The 23,884-nt window shown below is 27.2% G+C and overlaps 2 protein-coding genes across 3 annotated transcripts in view; one reads left to right on the top strand and one right to left on the bottom strand.

Moving 5' to 3' along the window:
* The window catches only part of LOC107446352 (ral GTPase-activating protein subunit alpha-1), a gene marked incomplete in the record, with an annotated part of 61,415 nt that extends 57,009 nt beyond the window's left edge, over window positions 1-4,406 (bottom strand). The window contains 2 exon segments of the mRNA XM_043048658.2: window positions 881-991; window positions 4,163-4,406. Coding sequence (XP_042904592.1) covers window positions 881-991; window positions 4,163-4,268 — 217 coding nt within the window.
* Window positions 4,407-4,588: 182 nt separating this feature from the next.
* LOC107446349 (tRNA (32-2'-O)-methyltransferase regulator THADA) overlaps window positions 4,589-23,884 on the top strand; it is a 46,416-nt gene continuing 27,120 nt past the window's right edge. Inside the window, exons 1-13 of one of the 2 annotated variants that reach the window (XM_071177937.1) lie at window positions 4,589-4,827; window positions 7,092-7,217; window positions 10,125-10,254; window positions 13,229-13,848; window positions 15,115-15,224; window positions 15,350-15,439; window positions 16,122-16,281; window positions 16,353-16,446; window positions 18,105-18,302; window positions 20,276-20,428; window positions 22,052-22,161; window positions 22,255-22,430; window positions 23,077-23,225. In XM_071177937.1, coding sequence (XP_071034038.1) covers window positions 13,324-13,848; window positions 15,115-15,224; window positions 15,350-15,439; window positions 16,122-16,281; window positions 16,353-16,446; window positions 18,105-18,302; window positions 20,276-20,428; window positions 22,052-22,161; window positions 22,255-22,430; window positions 23,077-23,225 — 1,765 coding nt within the window. In that variant the 5' untranslated portion in view covers window positions 4,589-4,827; window positions 7,092-7,217; window positions 10,125-10,254; window positions 13,229-13,323. Of the gene's footprint in view, window positions 5,049-7,091; window positions 7,218-10,124; window positions 10,255-13,228; window positions 13,849-15,114; window positions 15,225-15,349; window positions 15,440-16,121; window positions 16,282-16,352; window positions 16,447-18,104; window positions 18,303-20,275; window positions 20,429-22,051; window positions 22,162-22,254; window positions 22,431-23,076; window positions 23,226-23,884 lie in introns of both variants that reach the window. The other variant, XM_043048659.2, reaches the window with a different exon arrangement.

The raw sequence follows: 23,884 nt of genomic DNA, 5'->3' as shown, positions 1-23,884 counted from the left end.
TTGGCTACAGAGTAAAAATAAAGTCTCTACCTGTTCGATGATGAGCTAAAATTAATAACAAATTATAAATTTAGACATCAAATAAATTATAAATGAGCATGATATAAATAACTAATACAGGTTCTTTATTATAAAAAGCTTATGTAACTCTTAAATACAGTTAATTTTCAACAGATAAATTATTTTCTTTTATTATAATAATACATTTTCAAAAAAAAAAAAAAAAAATGCCTAGAATATTTAATTTCAACACTTCAAACATAGTACAGTCGGTATGATATAAAGCTTTTTCACAAAAATGACATTGAATTTCATGACCTACAAAAACATACATATAAACACAACAAAATATTAAAAAGGCAAACTATTTCACTGAATTCATCTTTAAACATATTTAATTAAGCATGAATGCAAATCTTTAAGCATTTATACAAATCACAGTAGATATTTTATAATTCACGTGAATATGATATGTAGATAAGAGAAATTGAATTCTCATAGAAAAAGCTGAATTTTTAATATTAAAAATGGAAATACAAGACATTCTTTCAATCATGGAAATAACTTCCACCTGGAACAATACAATTTTTTTTTGGGTGCTGTGGACTGACAAAGTTGCGTCAAATTTTTACAAGTTTGCATAAAAAAAATGGCTGGCATAGCACATAAATGTGAATTCAGGTTGTAATTAAATATGTTTTATTAGAAAATTACAATATTAGAATTAGAATTTATAATTTAAACATAGTTTTCAAAAATAGTTTGCTATGGAGCATTTGATTATAACTTACAAAATTTTAAATTTCAGGAACATAACTGTACTTATTGCATTAGTATAGCAGATAAATATGAATAACAATCATTAAAAAAAAACATTTACCTCGTTGTTTCAAATTATTTTCTGCAGATATAAAAACATCATAAAACACATAAAAAATGTGACTGTAATTGGACTCGAAGAAGATTTTTGCTTCATGAATGTCAGAGTTTTCTGAAAGAAAAAACAAAATGAATTTATGAAAATGAAAATTTAAAATACATTCAATAAGATTAGATGAAATATTAAGGAAATTAACCTTTTAACAGTAAGTGAAAGAAAATTCAAAAGCAAATTAAATTAATTTAGAAAAATACATTAAATAGTTTATCAGTACTAATGTCATTTTATGACTATGATTTGTTGATTAGTTTATTTAAAAACGTTAACAAAAAAAAGTCCCTTATCATCAATATATAATTATTTTAATATAATTTTCCAAATTCTAGGCATGTCTATCACTCCTAAAAACTCTTCTTTTTATAGTCAGTGTTAAGAAATTAATGAATTTCTCAGTCACATTAATGCTTGAACATAAAATTATCTCAAATTCATTTAAATGTTTAGTCAACTTTAAAATTTTTGCATATTTATAGTGCTACAAATATTTAAATTTAAATTTCTAGATCCTTTTTTAAAGCAGATTCTAATTTAAAACCTTTTTAATAACGATTTACATGAAAAGTAAATGTTTTATTATGCAAAAAAATAATGAAAATACATACTATTAGCATTTGACTTAATATGACAAAGGATTATATAAAAGATAACCATAAATATCAAAATGAGGTGATCTTTTCTAAAGTGAATAAGAGAAAATATATTTTTCATTAGCACACATTTATATCTATTAAAAAAACTTCGATAAAGGAAGAATTAAAAAAAAAAGGTGAATAGAATGTATGTAAAACATGCAAATAACACTAAGCAGCTATGTAGCATAATTTCAAATTGACAATAATTAGTTTGAAACGATTGTGTTCCCATAAAGAAATATAAAATAATAATGGAAATTTTAATTAATTTCTAACAAGCACATGTATAAAAAAATTGAACATATTTCATAACCAAAGCTCGAGTTAAGACATATTTCTTATTAAAAATATTACCATTCAGTAAGGTGCATTGATGCTAGCAACTTTTTCCTCTTTGGTTATAATCTTAAGTGAAATTACTAATATATTCTAAAGAAATTCTAAGTGATAAGAGAATTACTTTTTTTAACACATAAGTCAAAATAATTTATTGTCAAAAAACAAATATACCTATAGTATTTATTATTAAATTTATTAATTAGAAAAATATTCCTCTAAAAAATATTCTAAAATAATAAAAAAATATATATATATATATATATTCCTGATGTTAATAGCATTAAAATGCTAAAAAAGCAAAATTGTTTTTTAAGAATGACTGAACATTAAAAATAAAGTAGTTAAATAATCAGTGGATAAACTAAAAATCTAAACTAGTTTATAACAGTCTAAATTTTTAGAAATTACAAAATTCTGCGGAAATATAAATCACTTGCACTTTAAAAGATGTTTTAAAAATTAAAATAAAACATAATAAAACAGAGAAAAAGGACTCCAAGATAACAAAGAAAAAACAAAATATTGACATTGAGCAGACTGTAATTTCTTTAGCTATTTCTGTATACATCAATAATTATTATTCTTCATAACTTTTCCATTGACTAACAAAACAAATGTAATCAAGACAAGAAAAGAAATATATTTGGGCAATCAAGGCTTTTAATAACAACTTATCAAACATTTGCGTTAAGAAACAACGGCAATGTTATTTGATTTTTTTCCACTGCAGCAGAAAAGAAAATTGGTTCGGTTTTGGCTACAGAGTAAAAATAAACAAAAGATTTTCATCTCGTGATCCACGGGTGAATAATTGTAATTCATTGTAAACTTCTGGGCAGCAGACTGTGAGAAACTAAAAAACACATCACAGAAGACAAACTTGAAAGGTATTACTAGTAACATCCTTTCATCCACATGTTTTTTTTTTTCTTCTTGGAAAAATTTTCAAGTTAAAAATCTATTTGGGATCTTGGCAATTACAATTGGTGTGACAGATCATGAAATATCCCAAAATTATCCTGTTGAGCTAAATCTATGGGTGTTTCTTTAATATCATGAATGAAATTTAAAGAGGACATTTCATACTTTTATTTGTACTTTCCAGCTATGATTTTGGGGTGTGTCACACACTGCAGTACCATGGCCAAATTTAGTACCGTTTAGCAGTACCTTCACAAATTCAACTTTAGGAAAAATGGTGGTTTCACAAAATACTTTTTCTTAAATTTAATTTTCGTATCCCGTAAGAAACGATAAATCCATATTTTTGCGTTGATTTTTTAATATAATTTTCAATTTTCACAAATTATGTCAAAATTTTCCCAAAATAGATATCTCTCAGAAAAACCTAGACAGACCCCTGAGTAAATAAGCAGAATAACTTATCCAAATACCTAATAATCAAACATAAAAAATAAGTTTCCACTTGAGGTTATGAGTAAAGCGGGAAGGCTTGAGCATTATGATTTGCAACAGAATAATTGCTACGTCTTGGCAACTTCTGCACACAGGCCAGCGAGGAACTATAAAAAACCACCAACTCAAAGAGATAAGGATATAACTCGCAGCTACTTCCTAAAAATCTACATACCTTTTTTTTTTTTTTTAAATTGCAAGTTAAAAATCCATTTGGTGCATTAGGGATTGTAGTTGACATATTACTATAAGGAAATACCCAAAGAAAAGTAATTTCAGTTGCAAATTTAGGTATAAAAGTTGGCAATTAAGAAAAATAATTAAATCATAATAATAAATAAATATATATTCATAGATTAAAAGAAATACAAAACACAATTTAAAGAAAATTAACGAAAGTTTTTATTTGTTTTCGTATTTCAGGCAAGCCAACAGTTTCAATTACATTTCATAATCTAATAATAAATCTTTTTTAATTCATTTCGTAAGATGCACTCAACAAACTATGCATGACAACTAAAAATTAAGCTATCTCTGAAAATGCAAGATTAAAATATAGGAGAAAAAAATCGAAGATATGTATCAATAAATATGGAATTAATTGTTAATAAGACAGAAATTACGAAATTGAAGTGCCCTGAATAATAGGAACTCGAATTCAGTTTTAAAAGATCATGGACATTAAAGGAGGATGACAACCAATTTAAAACGAAACTAAGTAAAATGTTGATTTAAGAATTAAATCTCAGTTTAAAGTAATAAATAACTAAAAATCTAACTTTAAATTTGGGTCTATTTATGTTACCCACTTAACTTGTACCAGAAATAAACTTACCTAAAACAACTTTCAAATGTTTCAAACGGCCCAAACTATCTTTTTTCAGGTCTAAAACTTTCAGAGAAGATTTTTTGACATCTGAATGAGGCTTTTTACTAAACATCCTTCAAACGTCATAGAAAATTTTTAAAGATTCCTGACACTTCCCTGGAGGCATCCCATTGCATTCCCACCTCTAACGAATAACTGCGAACAGAAATACTCTCTTTATATTTTCCCAAATAAAGCGATTTTAATTGGACAATACAGATCTGTCAGCTTACTTTATTTGGCTCTAAAACAATAAAAACATTTAATTTAATGCCAAGAATCCCAAGAAAAGTTAAGCCAATAAAACTGTTGGCAACTTTTATTATATGGTTGCTGTAAAAACTTAAAGAATAACACTGTCTATAAGCTCAATTCATCACCAATGTTATGGTTGTTCTTGTTTTTTAGAGAACAGTTTTGCAAGAAAAAAAATTCAGATAATTCGTCTTTATTACCTATATTATTAATATATATGGCTGTTTTAATAACATAAAATGATATAAAAGTATGAACTAGCTAAGAAAAAAATATCAATGAAACTAAACAAAGTTAAAAAAGCTATCCGACAAAAACTGAAATTGCATATCTGGCATAGTTAGTAATATATTTACAAACAAGTCAAATATATCGTGGTATGTGTATATGGTGTTCCGGCGGGTTGATTAGAATAACTACTTTTAAACACTTTTTTCCCCCGCCAATAATTGAAAGCCATTATTAACTTAAAATCCTTTACCTATTTATTATAATGTTAGAAGCGGAAACGGTGTCTAATTTTTTTAAATCAATTGATAGTCTTTTGAAGGAATTTTCAACCAAGAAACTCACATCGGAAATTCATAATACATTGAAAGTATGTTTTAGAGATTAACATAATGTATTATAATAGTTTTAAAATTGTATTTTTATTCATAATATTAACTTATGTTTGTCCTTATTTGTTAATAAGTGCTTACAGGGGCTCCGCGTACTTATATTTTTTCGGAGAGGAGATACTTGTACCAAAAAATCATCTGTATTCTTTGAAAGTATCATTAGTATTAAATTTATCACACCTCCCAATCGCACTTTCTTTTTTTTTATACTCTATTTTATTATTAGCAATTAGAATCGTACCAATGTGATGTAAAACAAAAATTTTGTTGAGCCCCACTCCTTAAAGTCTGAATCCTTCAGAGGGAATCCCCCCGAGTTGATTTCCACTTCGGCTTTTCTGCTCCGGTCACAAAGAAAGATCATATTCCTGCTGAGCTTAGGCAGCTAGCTTTGGAAATTTTAGGCGAGATTCCCAGTGACGCCGTAAAAATTTACACAGACAGTAGTGAACTGGGAAACCTAGCTGGTAGCGGCGTCTTCATTGAAAAATCTGGGCAAAATTACTCCATATGTCTCCGTAATCTTGAATTCACTTCAGTCTTTCGAACTGAATTAATCGCAATTGAACAGAGCATCGATGCTATAATCAACGAGAGTGACTTTGGAGATCTTTGGATCCTGTCGGACAGTCGCAGCTCCCTTCAACACCTACTCAACTAGACTAAAGTTGGAGACAAAGCAAGCATCTCCATCCTTCTTAAACTTCAACTTATTTCAAAGCACCACGATGTTCATCTTCAGTGGATACCATCACACGTTGACATCTTTGGAAATGAGCAAGCAAGTCGCTTGGCCAAGGAGGGCTGTAGTCATTTAACATCTTCGTCCTCAGCCCTTACCTTTTCAGAGTATCAGTCCAAAATCAAAAGCCATCTATCAAGAAAGTGGAGGATCCCCCCCTCTCATCATTGGTATGCGGCCAAGGAACCATGAAAATGTTCACACCTTTCCAAGGAGGACTTATATGCTTCTCCACTTCTTGTAATTGACTTTTTGAGGGTCAACAACCTACTGGATCTTGTTTGACTTCGTCAGACAATTAGAGGATAAGAAACAACAACAACAAAAATTTTCCCTTCTCAACGTTTATCAACGTTATTCACCCCCTCTGTAACAAATAGTGTTAAATACTTGTTTGTGATGGAAAGGTTTTTTAGCTTAATATTACGTATTATAGATACCTCACACCTATTTGACAAGTAAACTTATACAGACAATCAACTTTTATATTCCTTATTTTAAGCATTTGATTGGTTTGTTGTGAGTTTTTCTTCAAACCAAGAAGAAATGTATTTTTCATGATAGGTTGTCTGATCATAAACAGTCATTTGTACAAAATGAAAAACTGTTGATAAAGAGAACAGGAAAAAATATCCTTTCTTAATAAACACAAATTGTACTCTGTTCCTCTCAAAATATAAAAAATGAATAAATTAAAAACTGTGCACTTTATTTTTGTTACAGAATTTTAATTGATTCTGGATGCTTTAAAGAGATTTTATTTTAGTTTTTGAAAAAAGAACTGTCTAATATTTGTAATTAATATGTAGGCATTGACTTACAAACAATACAAAACAATATCTTTGTTCATTGATTATTTTATAAATTATTGATTGTTTATTAACTATTTTTATGTCAATTACATTTATCTTAAAACTAAAATGCCATTGTATATTTAGACAAAGAAAAAAAAATCACTTCTGTAAGTTTATTATTTTTTTTAAAAATATTATAAACTTAGCATTCTGCTCTTATATCAAATTTAAGTATTTAAACAGATATTTCTATTTATATTTTTCACAATAAAATCTTTTAAATGCAATACAATACAGAATGATTTTTTTTTGTTGAAGACAAGCTATGTTAATGAGAAGATTGCTATTTCTTTTTTATGTTTTTTGTATAAAAAACTTCTTACTTATTTCTTTTTGAGAGTTTTTTTTTAATTTCTCCTTTTAATTTATGTTTCATATTATTTATTTCAAAAATTTAATTTTGTTGCATACTTTTATTGACTTAGGTGTTGTACAGCAGAATTTCTCAATGCAACTTGAAGTACAAAATTAGCTTTGGTGACTTAGTACAAGAACAGCAGAATGCATTAATTTCTCTTCTGCAACATCTTAGCTGTATTTTATGCAATTCTGTGAGTATTTTATCCGCAAAAGCTTCATTTTTCTTTTTCTTAATTTTTTGTTGCTGTGTGATTTTTTTATGATTTTTATATTTATATAATCACTTAACTGTTATTTTCTACTAGTTTTAACATCCTCTTTGTTCAAGTAAGTTAAGAATTCTCTGAAACATCACTTAACTGTTATTTTCTACTAGTTTTAACATCCTCTTTGTTCAAGTAAGTTAAGAATTCTCTGAAACATTTTAAAATCACATATTAAATTTTATAGTCCTTGGAGAGCGAGATTCAGACAGAAAGGTAAAGTTTATTGATATTAAGCTCACAAATACATGCAAATTTAAGAAGAATGCCATCTGGCGGTAATAAAAAGAAAAAGACTTTGTAGCAATCCTTCCCTGGGAATGATAACAATCTCTCCCTGGGAGAAGAATTTTAATTTTTGATACAAATAAAACTACATATAAAAGTATTAATTCTCTCAATATAATTTCAAATTAAACTTATATTTTCCAAAGAGAAAATTAACTTATCAAAAATTGCAGTTTTAGTTAAGAAATTATAAATGTTATTTTTAGTATTGTTGCAAACAGTTTTTAATGTTTTATCTTCATTAATCTCTCTCAAAATGAAATTTAAGATTTACGTGCCTGGTTTTGTTAGAAGACTTACCATTGTTCAACTATTCAATAGCAGCTTGACTATAAAAAAATATAGTAACAGGAACATTAATTAAATTTTTTCAGTTCATTTCATTTTACATATTTATTATTTAAGTAAGTTCTCGAGTTGTGTCAGCTGCAGCAAATAATTTGACTTCACACATTGAAAATCTTACACATCTGTGTTTTCTACTTTTCCATGTTATAAGAGAATTACCTATCATAATTACACAACCTGAAAAAGATTTTCCTCCTTCTGTGTTGCCCCAACTTGCACCCCCACTATAGTTTAAAAAACCGAATTCTTTACTATAAAACATGACTCTATCTTTTGAACCGTTCAAATATTTCAAAACTCTTTTAGCTGAAACATAATGCCCTTTTTCAAGACATTTATGAAATTGTGAGAAATAATTAGTTAAGCAATATCAGGGTGAGTTCTATTTGCTAATTATAAAAGTTCACTGACAATTTCCTGATAATCAGTCTGATTTATTAAATCATCAGTAGGATTAAAACATCTATCTTTCCCTTTAGTTATGAGATTATTTGTTTTCTTACATTTTTCCAAACCATATTTTTTCATTAAAGATTCTATGTATTGAGTTTGAGATAAACCAATTCCATTTTCTTTTTTTTTACATCTCAATGCCTAAAACTTTTTAAGCATTGGTTGTTTCTTTTAATTCAAATATTTGATTAAGTTTTGAAATGATATCCTTGTATAATTTTAAATTGCTAGAAAATATTATTACATCATCTACATATACACAAATTACAAAAAAATCATTATAATTAATTTTAGTAAATAGGCAATTATCAGATACAAGTTGAGTGAGACCTATCTTTTGAAGTTCGCTTTTAACCTTTATATGCCAATTTCTACCAGATTAAGGTAGACCATAAATACTTTTACATTTAATTTGCATACTTTATTTTTACCCTTTTTATCTTCAAAACCTTGTGCAGTTTTATCAATATCACCCTATGAATGAGCAGTTGTAAATATCAAAAAATTTAACAAATTAATCCAATTTTGCTGCCTAAGCAATTAATAATCTGAATGATTCTATATTTACCACAGGTGTATATTATTCAGAATAATCAACATTTTTTTATTAGACTATATTGTGGTTGCCTTATCATTCATTTTAATATCTCTTCTCATATTCTTCTGTTTTCTTCGGAGGTCTAAGTCCAGGTGTTGATATTTTGTGTGAAGCTTAATGAAAGTATTGAAATATCTTTGTCATAATATAAAATCCTTCCGGCTACATTCTTTAGTTCTTCCTGGAATGTCACCTTTTAATTTGTTTATAAAATTAAAAATTCTCTCACTGTCTTTCCGGTAATCAAAGTCATTGATTAATTTAGTAAAAGAATCACTCTTCGCCGCATTTATTTCTCTATGCAAACTTCATCATCTCTCCTCCAATTATGAACGTCTTGAATATCGTGCATTTCTTCATCTTTAAAGAGCGTTGAAGTGTTTCTTTAGCTTATAAGACATAAATTTCTCTAAGCTTAGTTTTAATAAATAATTTATGTTATTTTTATGTCAATAACTTTTAATTTGGACCATTTAATATGAGTTTCTTTTTTTTTTTNTTTTTTTTTTTTTTTTTTTTTTTTTTTTTTTTTTTTTTTTTTTTTTTTTAAATCTGATATAAGGAAGTATGTGGTACACTTTTGAAATGTTCTTTTAAAGAATAATATACAAAAATTATAAATAAAATGTTTTATTGTTTTTTTTAATGAATTTTATTTTTTAAGATTTTTTTTTTGATGACAAATGGAAATGGAATGATGCATACCTGCCAACTTTCACTCTTTCCGAGACTGGATTTTCAGAGTGGTTGTAAGAGAATAAACGAAAAACAATCTGAATCAAAAATATATTTATATTTTGATCCTGATGAAATTCGCTTGTGTAATGATTATTATGCTTTTATATATTTATTGTAATTATTCATATGTAGTGGTGGTCAAACTATCATTATAATTCAAAAAGTTAATTGGAATAACATGAGTATTGCTACCACTTTATATATGGAAATAAAATCTTCCGGAAAATCCGGAAGAGTTGGCAGGTATGATGATGTATGGAAATGGGGAATTAATGAAGTAAAAAAAAAAGTTTCATATAGAAAAATATTTCTGCTTTTTATTTGTAGTTGTGTGAATATACTTTTACTATTCTTTTTTTTATTTGCATGTATGTATATTTTTGAGTAAAATATAATCTTTTGTCATGTAGGTTTACCCTGTGGACTTGTTACTGTTATGTGGTACTTGTGTTTCTGTTTTAATAGCTGGTCTATTTCATCCTTATTATGCTTCATCCCTTTTTATATTCTTATACTGTTCTTTTGGAAAGCCAACACCAGGTAAGAGTTTTCTTTTGTTGGATCTTTCAGCTATTAAAATACTTGTTTATTATGTAATTGAATTTTTAATATTTCATTATTATTTGCTCTGCTATTAACTTTAAAATAGATATTTAGAAATATTTAGTGTCAAAAGTGTAATTACTCTCTATTATTCTTGAAGATGGAAATATTATTAAAGTGAAAAATTAACCATTTACTTACCCTTTAACTACATCTAATTTAGACTTTTCTCAAATTCTGTTTCCTAAATATCGAGTGAGGACAGAACTGAGAAAACCCAATACCCCAAAAGTTGTAATTACCAGTGAATGCGTACTTGCTGACCGATGCTCTGGAGATTGGGAAGAGATCCAAAAATTGGCAAGTTATCGCAAAATAGTACAACCAAAAATAAAGCCAACTCTGCATTATTGTCATTAAATTTTAAATCTGGCTACAAATTAATCACCAAAATATTACCCTATAATCATAGCATTTTTGCGGTTTAAAAAATAAAGCAGCTTAAGGAAAATAAAGTTAAAAATAGATTTTGACATTCGAATTGTCATGACAATGAATTACTAAGCTATGCACTTGTATTGAAATAAAAAGTTAGATCTTACATATATTGAGAATAGAAATATTTTAATTTGCTCTTTATCAAATTGAGTTAAAATTAATTAACTGTTTTATTAATTTAAAAAGGGATAAGGGATGATTAAATTTTTAAAATAAAAGAAATTTAAAAGCTAGTGAATATGTAATGCCTATTTTGGCATCAAAATCCATTTTAATAGGAAAATAATAATAGTAAATTAAAAAAAAACGATATTACTTGTCACTAAAAATATTAAATATCAATAAAATATTAAATATCGATAAAATTTTAAATATAGATAAAATTTTAGAAGTAAGTACGGAAAAAAAATGTGAGCTAAACAAAAGGAAAGAAACATTTTTTTCGAGTTCTAACTCTTTTATTTTTTTAAGCTCTGAAATTATTGGTTTTCTATATTACTCTAATTTTAGAAAAAGTGCCTTGCCAAAATATAAATTTGGATAAAAAAAAAAATTATTCTTACAGTAAATAATAAAAAGAAAAAAAAGTACTTCAGTTTAAAAAAAAATAAATAAATAAAAAATAGGTATAAATAAAGAACCGAATGATAATTATAAAAAATAAATAAATAAATAAGAGCTGAAATTGCAAAAATGGAAGAAAATACCAGTAAAACTAAGGAATGCAAAACTTATTTAAAGACTAAAGAATTCTGAACTAAAAGAATTTTTTTTTATAAAAATGTTTAAGATTTTTCACTGATGTCTGGATCTATGAAACCATAAATCAATGAAATCAATAACAGTGACAAAAAAAAAGCTTTTTCATCAAGTGCTTAATTCAACACTGAAATTTGAACCCAACTAATAGACGACTCATTGGGCGCATTTTTTTTTTTTTTTTTTTTTTTTTTGCTGTAAAACTGGTTTTAGGATTATAATTTTAATTGTTTTATTGGTATAGTTTTTGCAAAAGATTAAATTTTGTTTACAAGTTTTTTTTTAAATATATACTTCCCATTGTCGATTGTAACTTAGTAAATTAATTCTAATTATAAATGAAATGCTTAACTGAGATCTGTCAATCCTGCAGCATTGTAAATCTCAATCCTGTAAAGTCAAAAGTTTCGAGGATTGCATTTCCAAAGTGAAAGAGAAGAAAAAAATTTTCTGCATTTAATCGATTTTATTCATTATTCATGCTGTTGTTAATTTTTCTGGAACTGGGTATTAAGTTTAATTTAAAAAAAAAAAAATTTAAATGAATATAAATCAAATTACCCTATAACACAATCCTAATAATTTCTTCTTAATTTTATTGAAATTCATTATTAACTTCTATAAGTTCTCCCTAATTATAAATCATTCTTTCCTACTAATGACTTTGTTATTGTATTCAGCTATTTGTCTTATTTAACATCTTTAAATATTAAGCTGAACTGTTGGAGCTCTGTGAAGAAAGATAAGAACGAATAATGTTTATATGAACTTAATTAAAATAAATGAAGACCAGTAAAGAGGTGAGAAAAAAAATTTCTCCCTTCGTGTGATGCAAAGATTTTCAGAGCTGTTGAAATTTTGCAAAGTCTTAAACTAAAAAATAATATAACTGAAACAATCCAAGAAAGTAAGCGGTAGTTACTATTGTTAAACTATAGTTACTATTGAAGGGATTCTATATTAAGATAAAAAAAATTCATATTTTCAAAATTTTCAGTTATTTTCTTTTTTAAAATTGAAAATTTTTACTGAGATTTATCCATAGTTCTAATTAGATAAATTCCTAAAAAGTCCTGTTTTTACTAAAAATGAAAAAAAAGGGAAAAAGAAATTATTTTGAAGTTTCTTAAAATTTTATAAAGTTAAGAGACTATGGTCATGGATGTTAGTGGGCTTTATATATATTGTAACTGTTAAGGACTTTGACTGTTGTTTTTCCAAAAAATCTTATTCTTATGTCAAAATATAACAAGAATAGTAATGTATTTATTTACTGTTTGTTTTAATACATACATACCTTGTTATTCATTTAATTAAGAAAGAAAGATATTAGAATATCAAAACTCATTATTTATGTATTTCAGAAAACATAATCAGGGGTCTGTCTAGGCCAAATTGACTACCGTTTAGCGGTACCTTCACAAATTCAACTTTAGGAAAAGCGGTAGTTTTACAAAATACTTTTTCTTGAAATTTTATTTTTGTTTTCCTTAAGAAATTAAAAATCCATATTTTTACCATATTTTTGTGTTGATTTTTTAAATATAATGTTTAATTTTTACAAATTATGCCTAAATTTTCACAAATAATATCTAAATTTTCACAAATAATATCTAAATTTTCACAAAATAGGTACCTCTCAGGAAAACCTAGACAGACCCCTGATAATTTATGTATTTTGGACTAAAAGTAACTCATTATTTGTGCATTTCAGACTTTCTGCTGGAGAAGGATGAGATACAGTTGCATAAAGTTCTTTCCCTAAATCTGGTTGAAGATGAAGATTTTATAAACAATTTGAATGATTCTATGCATGGAATGGCTCCTTCATTCTCACAAATAGCCGTGTTACATGGCATGTTGTCCTATCAAAATTCTGATATTTTTTTATTCAGTTCCAAGCTGCATAAGGATATACCATTTCTTATATCATTGTTTGAATACATTTGTTCAATGTGTTCATCGCCATGCTGTTCACAATATCATGCATTCAGTGTCTTGCTAAGTTGGCTCAAGACATGTGAAAAGTACCTTCCAAAAGTACTTCATAGCAAACCAGAAGCAATATTTTCTTCAGGCACGTCTTTTGTGGTAACAAAAACCCTCTGTTTATTAGAATCCAATTTGGAAAGCCCAGTGAAGGGCGTTACAACATTTGTCAAAGAATGTTATAGATTACTTATTCATTTGTCCCAATCTGAAGGAGAATTGTTGAACAGACAAGATTTTGATATGGTCAATTTTTTGTTAGACCAAACTATGAAGTTAAGTTGGCAAATCAAAGGAAAATATGTTATTCTCTCTGTGCTTCTCCAATTTGTTGACTATAAAAAAGTAATATTTTTTTCTTATTACCTTTTACATTGTTTTTTACATGTGAAATATTGAATATGCTTTAATTTTTTATGTGACAAATAAGTTAACTGAAATGCCTTCTTAGTTGTCTGTTTTAGATTACTTCTATATAATCTTCTATCATTAGTGGCAGAACTCTAAGAATCTTAAAATTTTTACTTATCCTGACAATCCTGTTAGTTTGCGGAATTCATGCCCAAGTGAGACTTTTATGTAACCAAGCATTTTAATAAAAATTTATCTTCAGTGAGAAAGTAGTACTGAAAATAACTAAGTTTCAATTTGATAAAAAACAATCAACTGGACTATAATTTTTGCATGTTATGATATTGCATGTCACACACCCACAACTTTTTTTTTGATAAAATCTCATTATTTCATTTTTGTGGGGCCAGAATAGCCTGGCTCTGGACTTCAATTCGTAAGAATGTTAGTTCGAATCCCGCTGGCCAAAGACTGCCGTGTAGTAAATCGTGACTGGTGCATGTTAAATCTGTCGGGTCACAAAAACCTCCATGTTCCCATAACAAATCAATACCTCTGAGGATGCTGAATTGGAGATTGATCTTTCTTTAGTTTAGGTCAAAATTATGATCTATGGATGTACGAATGTGTCTGCCCTATGTTTGGGTGTGATGTATAGGTGTGGCAGAAGCCGTAGATGGCGCCACTTGAAAACAAGAACAATTGCACCCCCATTACCTTGATGGACTACGTCAACAGCATTTTATTTTAGTTTATTTTTTTATGCATCTAAACCCTCATAAATTTGACTTCCAGTTTACCTATTCAGAGAGTTATAATGAATAATGTATTGCTTACTAAACTCACTATAAGTTACAGTGTTCCAACAAGAAAAAGATTTATTTAAAGCTTGTTTTAAATGGACCATTAGATCTTTATGATTCATTTTCAATTCATTTAGCATTTTAATTCCAATTTCATCAGTCTAGGAAAGATAAAATGTCTTAATTTCTCAGTACAAATTTATATAAACTTTACCTTTTAAAAGAATAGTCCTATAATGCTTCAAGAACATTATTTAGATGTGTGCCACTAATGAAGATTGCAGCCATTAGACATTTATAGTATGTATAACTGAAATTTAATGTGTATCTGATCGTGCATTCTTGTTTTTCTATGTCATATACTTGTAAATAAACAGTTCTTTGAAACTAGATCAATCATTTAGTCTAACCATATTGTATTTTTAAAACTTATCTTAAATTAAAATTTTATTTTTAGTACCTTACTAATTATCCTGAAGTGCCTATGGCAGTTGTTATTAATATGAAAGCTGGTTATGCTTCTTCAGCTGTTTCTGAGGTTTATAAGTCTATTGTCTCTGTTATCAGGTAAATTTCTGCATAACAATTTTAATAACTCAAGAAGTTCATAATTCTTAGTTAAAATTAAAAATATTGTTCATTATATTTATTATTTATGCATTTAAAATGTCTTTTTTTTCTTCACATTTTAGAAATACTAATCCTTCTGAAGATGTTATTCTGAATGAATGGGGTAGATGGTGGAAAAAACCTATTTTGGATTCTTTAAATAGTGAGAATAAGTAAGAATTTTTGTAAGTAAGATTATTATTAATTAAGCAATTGGAAATATTGAAGTGTAAATTGAACTTTATATAGGGTTGATAAATGTAAAAAATATAAAAAGTGCTTTAAACTTCGAAAGATGTCTCATATACAAATACACACAATTTGTGCATAATTAGATGTAATATTCTTTAAAAAAAAAAATTGCATTCATGTACAATGCTTTTTAGAAGAAATAAAATGCTATGATTCCTATATTATATTTTTTAAAAATTTTAGCATAAATATTGAATAATGCACTCACCTTTTAATCAAATAACCTACTTAATTGAATAGACTGGAACCAATGGTATTCCTTTAAGCGGGGTTGACTATATTGTATTTTCTAATAAAAAAATTTTAATGTTAATAGTTGCTAAAAACAAAAAAGAGTTGTAAAAAAATTTATCCCTGTTTGCATAAAGATTTTACTATTGCATTATTCTTCAGGAAATTTTGAAACATTTTAAATGGAAAAGATTCAAATCTGAATCCGTAACCAAGCATTCGTTTCTTAATTTTATTTATATTTTACAAAAATGTTGTCTAAAAATAACTTATGCAGTATTTAGATTTCGTAGTTTTAGTTCATTTAAAGATTGCAGTGTAAAAGCTGATTTTCAAGGGATTTTTTCAAAAAAGTTTCTTTTTTTTAAACAGATCCCTTGTTCAAAACGTTGTTAATCTCATTCTACCTTGGACCATGAAAGCAATACCTAAATCATATGAATTCCTCTTGGAAAGTGAAACACAAGTTTTTGCTCAGTTGATATTACAGAGGGTAGCAAAGGAATCTGGTGTCCATTCTCTTCAAGAAAAGGTAATTTTAATTGCTAAAATTTCCTGTTTAGTTATTTGCAAAACATTAATTGTTTGTATTTTAATTCACAGGAAATCAAAATACTTATGACACATTTGCATCATTACGAAATTCGTATCCGTGCAGAAATACTCTCTACTTTATGTTGTTCTTCGAAAAAATCAGGTGTGTGTTTTTTTAAACTTAGTTTGATTACCATATTTCTTATGCAATACTCTTATTGAATTGAATATGTCTTTAAGCAATATGTTTTTTTTTTAACTAGTGTACAACTTGTAATTATTATTTTTGTTTTAACAAAGTATGCTGTGCAGATTTTAATAATTTAATCCACTTTAAATCAGTTTACATAAGACTATCAATACAATTAAGCTGTGTGTTATTCTTTGTTAAACTTTGAGAAAGTTTAACAAAAGTTGTGAAAGTTGAGTTATTTTTATAGCATTATCTATTTAAACGATATCCTGCTATTGTTATTTTGAACTGTATTTTTTTTATTCGTAGAATTTTTAGTTTTATTTTTTAAAACTGTTTGTTGAATTTACGATCGGTATTTTTTAATGATACTAAAAAAAATTTTTACTCTGTAAATCTAATTCTTGAAACATTTTTTTACTTTACATATTAATTGCTATTAGAAATATTTTTTTATAATGTTTGTTACATAAGTAACCTACCATGATTATGAGCTGTTAAAGGTATGTCTTTTATTGCTGTTTATAAAATCTGCTTATTGATTTATGATGTTTGAATAATACAAATTGAGATTCTTAATCTGTAAATCCTTTTTTATGTTTTTTTTTAAATGTCTGTTTTTTACTTGCATGTTTTGTTATAAATTGTCCCTTTAATTCCCCTAATAGTTAAGATATTTTCCTAGGATTCTTAGGCTCCTAAATAAATTTTTTTTTTATAATTTTCATAATTTAAACAAATAAACAGATTTTATCTAAATGGTGCTTGAAATGCTTTTAACATGTTTCATCCAAATACCACTACATGATTATTTGAAGATAAATTAGTTTTCTTTAATATTAATGATAGGAAAACAAATAAAAATAAATTTTTAAAATATTTTACATGTTTAACACATTTTAAATGTATTTATTTTATTTATTAATTTTTAATTCTTAATGCCAGGTAACAAAATAACTGAACCTCCAATTATACACATAAAAGAATGAGAATGAAAATGTATTTATTTGAACGCAGTTTTTATTTACTACTCCAGCTACAAAAAAAGCAAAAAAATCCTTAAATTTGTATGTATATTTAATGTTTGAAATGCCCTTAGCAAGTTACAATTATTTTAAAATTTACAAGATAATGAAAAAAATTTAAAACAAATTAAACTGAAGCAATGTATTGATTAATATATTATGACTGGCGCTTAACAAATTATTTTCTAAATAATACAATTATTGATTTAAAAAGTTTTTAAAAAAATTTAGCACAAAAAATTTTGCTAAAATATAGCACAGGTTGGCATAGTATAGTTTCAAAAAGCAACCTCTTATATGGTAAAATTAAATGATGGCATCTAATATATTTTTTTTCTCTCATATGAATGGCTCCTTACAAATCCATGTTCAGATGAAAGGGTCTTATGAAGGAAAATTACTGTAGAATACCGGTGAAGAATAATTTTGAATTAGAATATTCAATAATTTTGAATTAGACCATGCTCGTAATTTAATTATATTTTTGAGAAATTTTTTTTTAAACAATATGCATTGTTGATCATTGTTTAGATTAGAACATATTTCAGTTTATTTCATAGCAATTGTGATTTGCTAATAAATTCCAACATTCCTTTATTTTAGAGGCCGTTTCTGAAGAGGAATTGAACATTTTGAAAGACTTCATTCTGGTTAATCTTAACATAGATTCAACTTCATTTCAACAACTTCTTCTTGCTCAAATGAGAACACTGTTGGTCAGAATAAGAGACAGTTTAGTGCAACAATACCGTTTGATGCCGAAAGACAATCCTGGCATTTGTTTTGGACATTCTGAAATAGGTTTTGAATTTTATGTTAATATTTGGAACTAATCATTTTTATAACTCTCCCTCCTAAAGGGGGAAAATATTGTAACATTATATAATCTATATCTGCAAATCTCTTATGAGACCTCAAATAGAATGCTGGTTTTTGTTCCGGTGGCAATGATGTCCCAAATTCATTAAAATGGAGGACATTTTGTAGGTGAAAGAAAATGCTAAAGAAATTAAAACGTAATTTCATATTTTATGGACACTTTTAAATGACTATGACATTATCATCATTAATTCTATAAAGATGACATAAAAACTATTTTTGTATGATTAATTTAAAATACAAATGCAAGAAATATGGAATATGCAATACGTTTTGGAGTAGCAAAACAGTAAAAAAAAAAGTGCAACAGGTTCTCGTTTATTTATTTATTTTTTTCAAAAGAACTTTGATATTAAATAAAGAAATCTAACTTTGATTTCCTATAATATCATGCTGATGCTAACTCTTAATTTCCGAGTCTAATAATTAAGTATCAGCATGGAAGTATATTAAGAAAAATATAAAGAGAATTATGCTCTTTCTTGGTAAGTTTAGCATAATTTATTACAAAAGTCAAATGTCTATGCTTAAAAATTTTTATTTAATTTTTTTATAACCATCGATCAGCAGCTGACCTAATTCTGGGTTTACGACTACCAATGTTCGACTCTGTATCCTTGTAATTTTGATCCAGAAGACAAGGAAGCTTCTGGATCAGTATCCCCTGAGGTATTGATTTGTTATGGGAACTTGGTGGACTTTCTGACCTCGACAGATTTAACGTGAATCAGTCGCCATTTACTACACAGGGAGTTTTCAGCCAACAGGGATCGAACCCATGATCTCTTGGACATGGGCCTAGTGCCTTACCAACCAGGCTATCTCGGCCTATGCTTAACTATTTTATTTCATTTTATAACCGTCGTTGAACAGCCGACCCAATTTTATGGATTTTTGACTACCTACTAATGTTCAACTCCATAGCTTTGTAATTTTGAACCCAATCCAGAAGACAAGGGTACTCCTGGATCGAGTATTGGAAGAAATTTGCCTTTGTGGAGAACTTTTTGATGGAGCTAACCCAAATTTTGCTTTACATGGAGAGGAAAACCTCCTACGGTAAGCCTGGCAGATAGAGGATTCTAAGCCATGTTCCATCTACAACTGAGTATACGTCAGCACTGTGCATCCCCAGAACAGGGGAAAGGGTGGACGAAATTTTAAAAAGCTGGCTTTTATAGTTTAACCGCTATGGCGATTCAAAATTTTGTTGCTTTAATGTTATTCTAATTAGTTCCTTTTCACATGATATCTTTTGATTGATTAGTTAAATTAAATTATTTCTTTCATAATATTTTTATAATATTTTCTCAATATTTTTACAATATTGAGAAAATATTGAATGAGAATATCTGAATGAAAATGAGAATATCTCACAATATTTTCTCAATATTTTTATAGGTTCATAAAAATAATTCTTTGCTTCTTGATATAAATTGGAACAATTATTTTCTCATTCTGTCCTTTTAACTAAAGCTTACACCCTGTTAGGAGAATATTAAAAGTTCTAAACCGGTTAATATTTATCATGTCATAACTATTGAATACAACTTTTAAACAACGTTTTTTAATGTTTTAAACTTTACCTTTGGTGAACCTTACCCTATATTATAAAAACCTTAGTTAATTTATAAATTAACCCATGAAAAAAAGGCTAATTAAAATTTTTTATTATTTTAAAATTTTGATCTATAAGTTAAGTTTATTTGATTTATGATTAAAGTATGATTTTTATTTAAGTTTAGGATCTTATCTTACTTTTGCTCTGTCAATTTTGTGTTGGTAGCATTTGATATTATAAAAATTGGAAATCTAAGACATAGCATTACACTATAAGTATTTCTTCTTAGCATTTTATTAAAAAAAAATAATTATAAATTTTCTTTTCTTTGTAGAGTTTGTTGACTGGCTTTTCAAGACATCTGTAAAAAACACACACCCTGGTGCTTGCTTCCAGAGACGGCGTGTCTCCCTTCTTCTGATCGATACTATTTTTGACGTGTTTGTTGTATCTGTTCTTGGCGGTAAAAGGAAGGAAAAACCATCAAGTTAGTTATGATTTATTGACATTCCTATAGAACGATTATAATGAAATCTATTTTTAAATGATTTAGAAAGAAAGAAAAAATCAAAATTTGATCATTTTTATCTGCAATTATGGAATTAAAATCTCTAAACAACATTTAACAAACTGTCGGAAATTCTGGAACAAAAGTTTCCTATTAGGAAGGTATGGTTGTATATCACATAATACATAGTTCTTCCTAGAAATAAAAAAGTTCAGGGTGCTTACTCGCAGAAAAAGAAACTTTGAGTTGAGAATAGGGCTCTCACTTAACACCATTAAAATTTTTCAATATATGTAATATTATGTAATAACTGAATTTGATCCTCAATTACGCTTTTTCACTAGTATAAAAGTGTAATTGAGGATCAAAGAGTATATTTTATAAAGTAATTCTCACACAGTAATTCCCACACTAACAGAAAAAGCCGAAGCTTTTAAAAAATAATTAAAGATATAAACTAAAAGACAATCTTTGTGTATATATTTTCTTCAAAAAAAAAAAAAAAAATCCNAACGAATTAAAAAAAAAAAAAAAAAAAGAAGGATTATTTAATGAACAATTTTAATAATTGTTCATTTTAAGCAGAAAATTATGAAAAATAAGCATTTAAATGTGCATTTTTAAATAAAAGGTATTTATTAAAAAAAAAAATTTAATGGTAGAATTTAAAATTACTAAAAAATTCAATATACCCCCCCCCTCCCAAAAAAAGGATATGAACTTCTCTGTGGCCAAATATCATGTAAATTTTATCTATATAACTAGACAACATTAAAAAAATCTTACTAAAATGAAGGAATGAAATTAAAAATTAAAGGTAAATAATTATCAATAACAAAATAAATCAGAAATAGACTTCTCATTGAAACAGGTGGTTAGGAAATTTTTTTTTTTCCTGAAAAAATAAAAAAGGCATTTTTCTTAGGGGATGGCGGTTTATTTTTTCGAAAAGGGCAAAGAGGGTACATTTATGAGGATGAAAGGGCAGGTGGGGCGGGCCGCCCTTCCAAAAACACTTAGGTTGAACACTGATAATAGTATGAAGAGTCCAATGGCAAAGTGATTAAGACACTGAACTGTTATAGTGATGTATCGAGGGAAGGTGGCTTGAAGCCTACATAGTTTCAAATGGATTGGTATCGGCTAGTTTGTGAGTAAAAGGTCAACAGTACGTAAAACTTACTAAATTGCTATCATAATGCTATTGGTTAAAAAATTGGGGAGGCTATGAGTAGTTCATTTGTCACCCGTATGATTGTTCTTTTTTGTATGTCTGCTTTACTCTTTATTTTTTCTTTGCTATTTTAAAAGACTCTTTATATTAAGAAATGCCATTAGGGAACATCCTGAATAATTGCTACTATTTGCAATGCATGTAATTAGCAAGATAATGTGGAATAACTAAGTTATACTTTAGAATATTTCATTGTAAGAAAAATTTATTGAATTTGCTTACATTTTTTTTAAAATAAAAAAGCAATCAGTTATGTTTTCGGGCTAACTTAGCGAGTCTTGCATAGAAAATTGTTTATGTTGAAAATTGGATATTCAAAAGTCTGCTGTAAAAATTGCTTATTAACTGATAAAATTTATCTTTTTCAGAAAAATTTGGAGATATTGTGAAAATTGCCCAATCTCACAATTTATGGTTGTTTCTTAAAGATGATTCACTTTTGAATATTTTACCCTGTTTAACAGATTTTACTGATGAGGTAATATATTTCTTTTTTTTTCTTCACTGAATTATGTCCCAATTCTTAAATCATATATTTTTAATGATTTTCTTCTTCTTTTTTTCTTTAAAGATTCGCACCATTGCTTTTTACCTCCTTGTAAACTTTACTAAATGGCCCTTGGTAGAAAATGAGAGCCCTATTTTTAAACCGCAATTCATCCTAAACCATGCACGGGATTTGTGTAATCATCCTGACTATCGAAATAATGATGCTGGGTCTCATCTTTATTGCCTTTATTTTAAAAAGTATGCTTTTTTTATTTTGTTGCATTGATGTAAATTTATATTCAAAATATATTTGACTTTTATCGATGTTCAAGAATTACCACCCTTAATATATATATATTATAACAACATTTTCAAAGATGCAGTTGAAAAATGATGAATCATTTTTAAAATTGATTTTATTGAATTGATTTTTAAAATGAAGATAAAATTTAAAGCATCAAAACCAGTTTAGTTGTCAATAGAAACTGAACTTTTTTTACAATGGTTTAAAATTGTATATTAAAGGTGGTAATTAAAAAAATATTCGTATGCATGCAATATCAGTTTCAATTTATGAAACCCAGAGCAATACAGAATATTGCAAAAGCTCTGTTCATTGTGCATAAAAAATAGTAGCTGGTAATATGACACAGTTTTTGTGTACAATTGCTGGTCAGCAAAGTGTTAACTTTATTGATTATTAAGCATTACAGAATTGCATTGCAGAAATCTAACTTTTGCAGACAGATTATTATTTAACATTGAATAAGTTTTCACAGTTTTAGTCTAATTTTTATTTTCTTTGGTGAAAGCTATTTTGAGTAGATAAAATGATTAAATGTCATTTCAATAATTGATAGTTACTTTATGCTGAGAGTCTCAGCTTACTTTGTTTTAAATTTAGGTTTTATGTGAATGATGAAAATGTTGTCAATTCTAATGAATATTGTTCAGCTTTGGATTTTCTGAATGAAATTATAGAATCGACCAAAGAGCAATTGAAATATTCAAAAGAAAACTTTTTAGATGCTGCTGCTTCAAAACCAATTCATGGTAAGACAATCTCTACCATTTATTATTATTACATGTATTTATTATTATTACCATTTATTATTATTACCATTTATTATTATTACTATCATGTTGTTTTCACCTCTTACAACACATCACAAAAAGAGTAAATACAATTTTCGAACTAGAAAAACATGTTTGATTAATAAATTGGACCCTATGAAAAGAAATATTGAATGTTATGATTATACAAAAAAAACTTTGATTTCTAAATGAAGGTGCGATGTACACTTCGATTTCTCAATAATGGTAAGTAATCCGTATTTCACAATTCTTTTATCCATAGAATGCACCCAGGACCTCCTGGATTGAGAATAGGTGGTTCTGTCACTCTGTTTTCATTCATAAACAGTTCAAGATATATCAGATTATTGAACAGTAACATCAAAGGAAAAATGGGTTTGAATAGTATTCAGAGGATTTATGTTTTTGATTGAATGAACTTCTGTGTTAAGCAGGATTCTGTATTATAAACTGCAAATTGCTAAGATTTGTTTTATTACATAGTTATAAAATACTATTCAGTTATTCTACCTTAGAATGCTACTGACATAAGTCAAAAACCTTTCATTTTAGGCTTATTATTGGCATTGGAGTACTGTTTGTCTAGTTTTAACAGAGTTGTGTTCAAGCTCTTCCAA

This window comes from Parasteatoda tepidariorum, chromosome 1, assembly GCF_043381705.1.
Source record: "Parasteatoda tepidariorum isolate YZ-2023 chromosome 1, CAS_Ptep_4.0, whole genome shotgun sequence".
NCBI lineage: Eukaryota > Metazoa > Arthropoda > Arachnida > Araneae > Theridiidae > Parasteatoda > Parasteatoda tepidariorum.
This window is presented reverse-complemented; position numbering and strand designations above follow the sequence as displayed.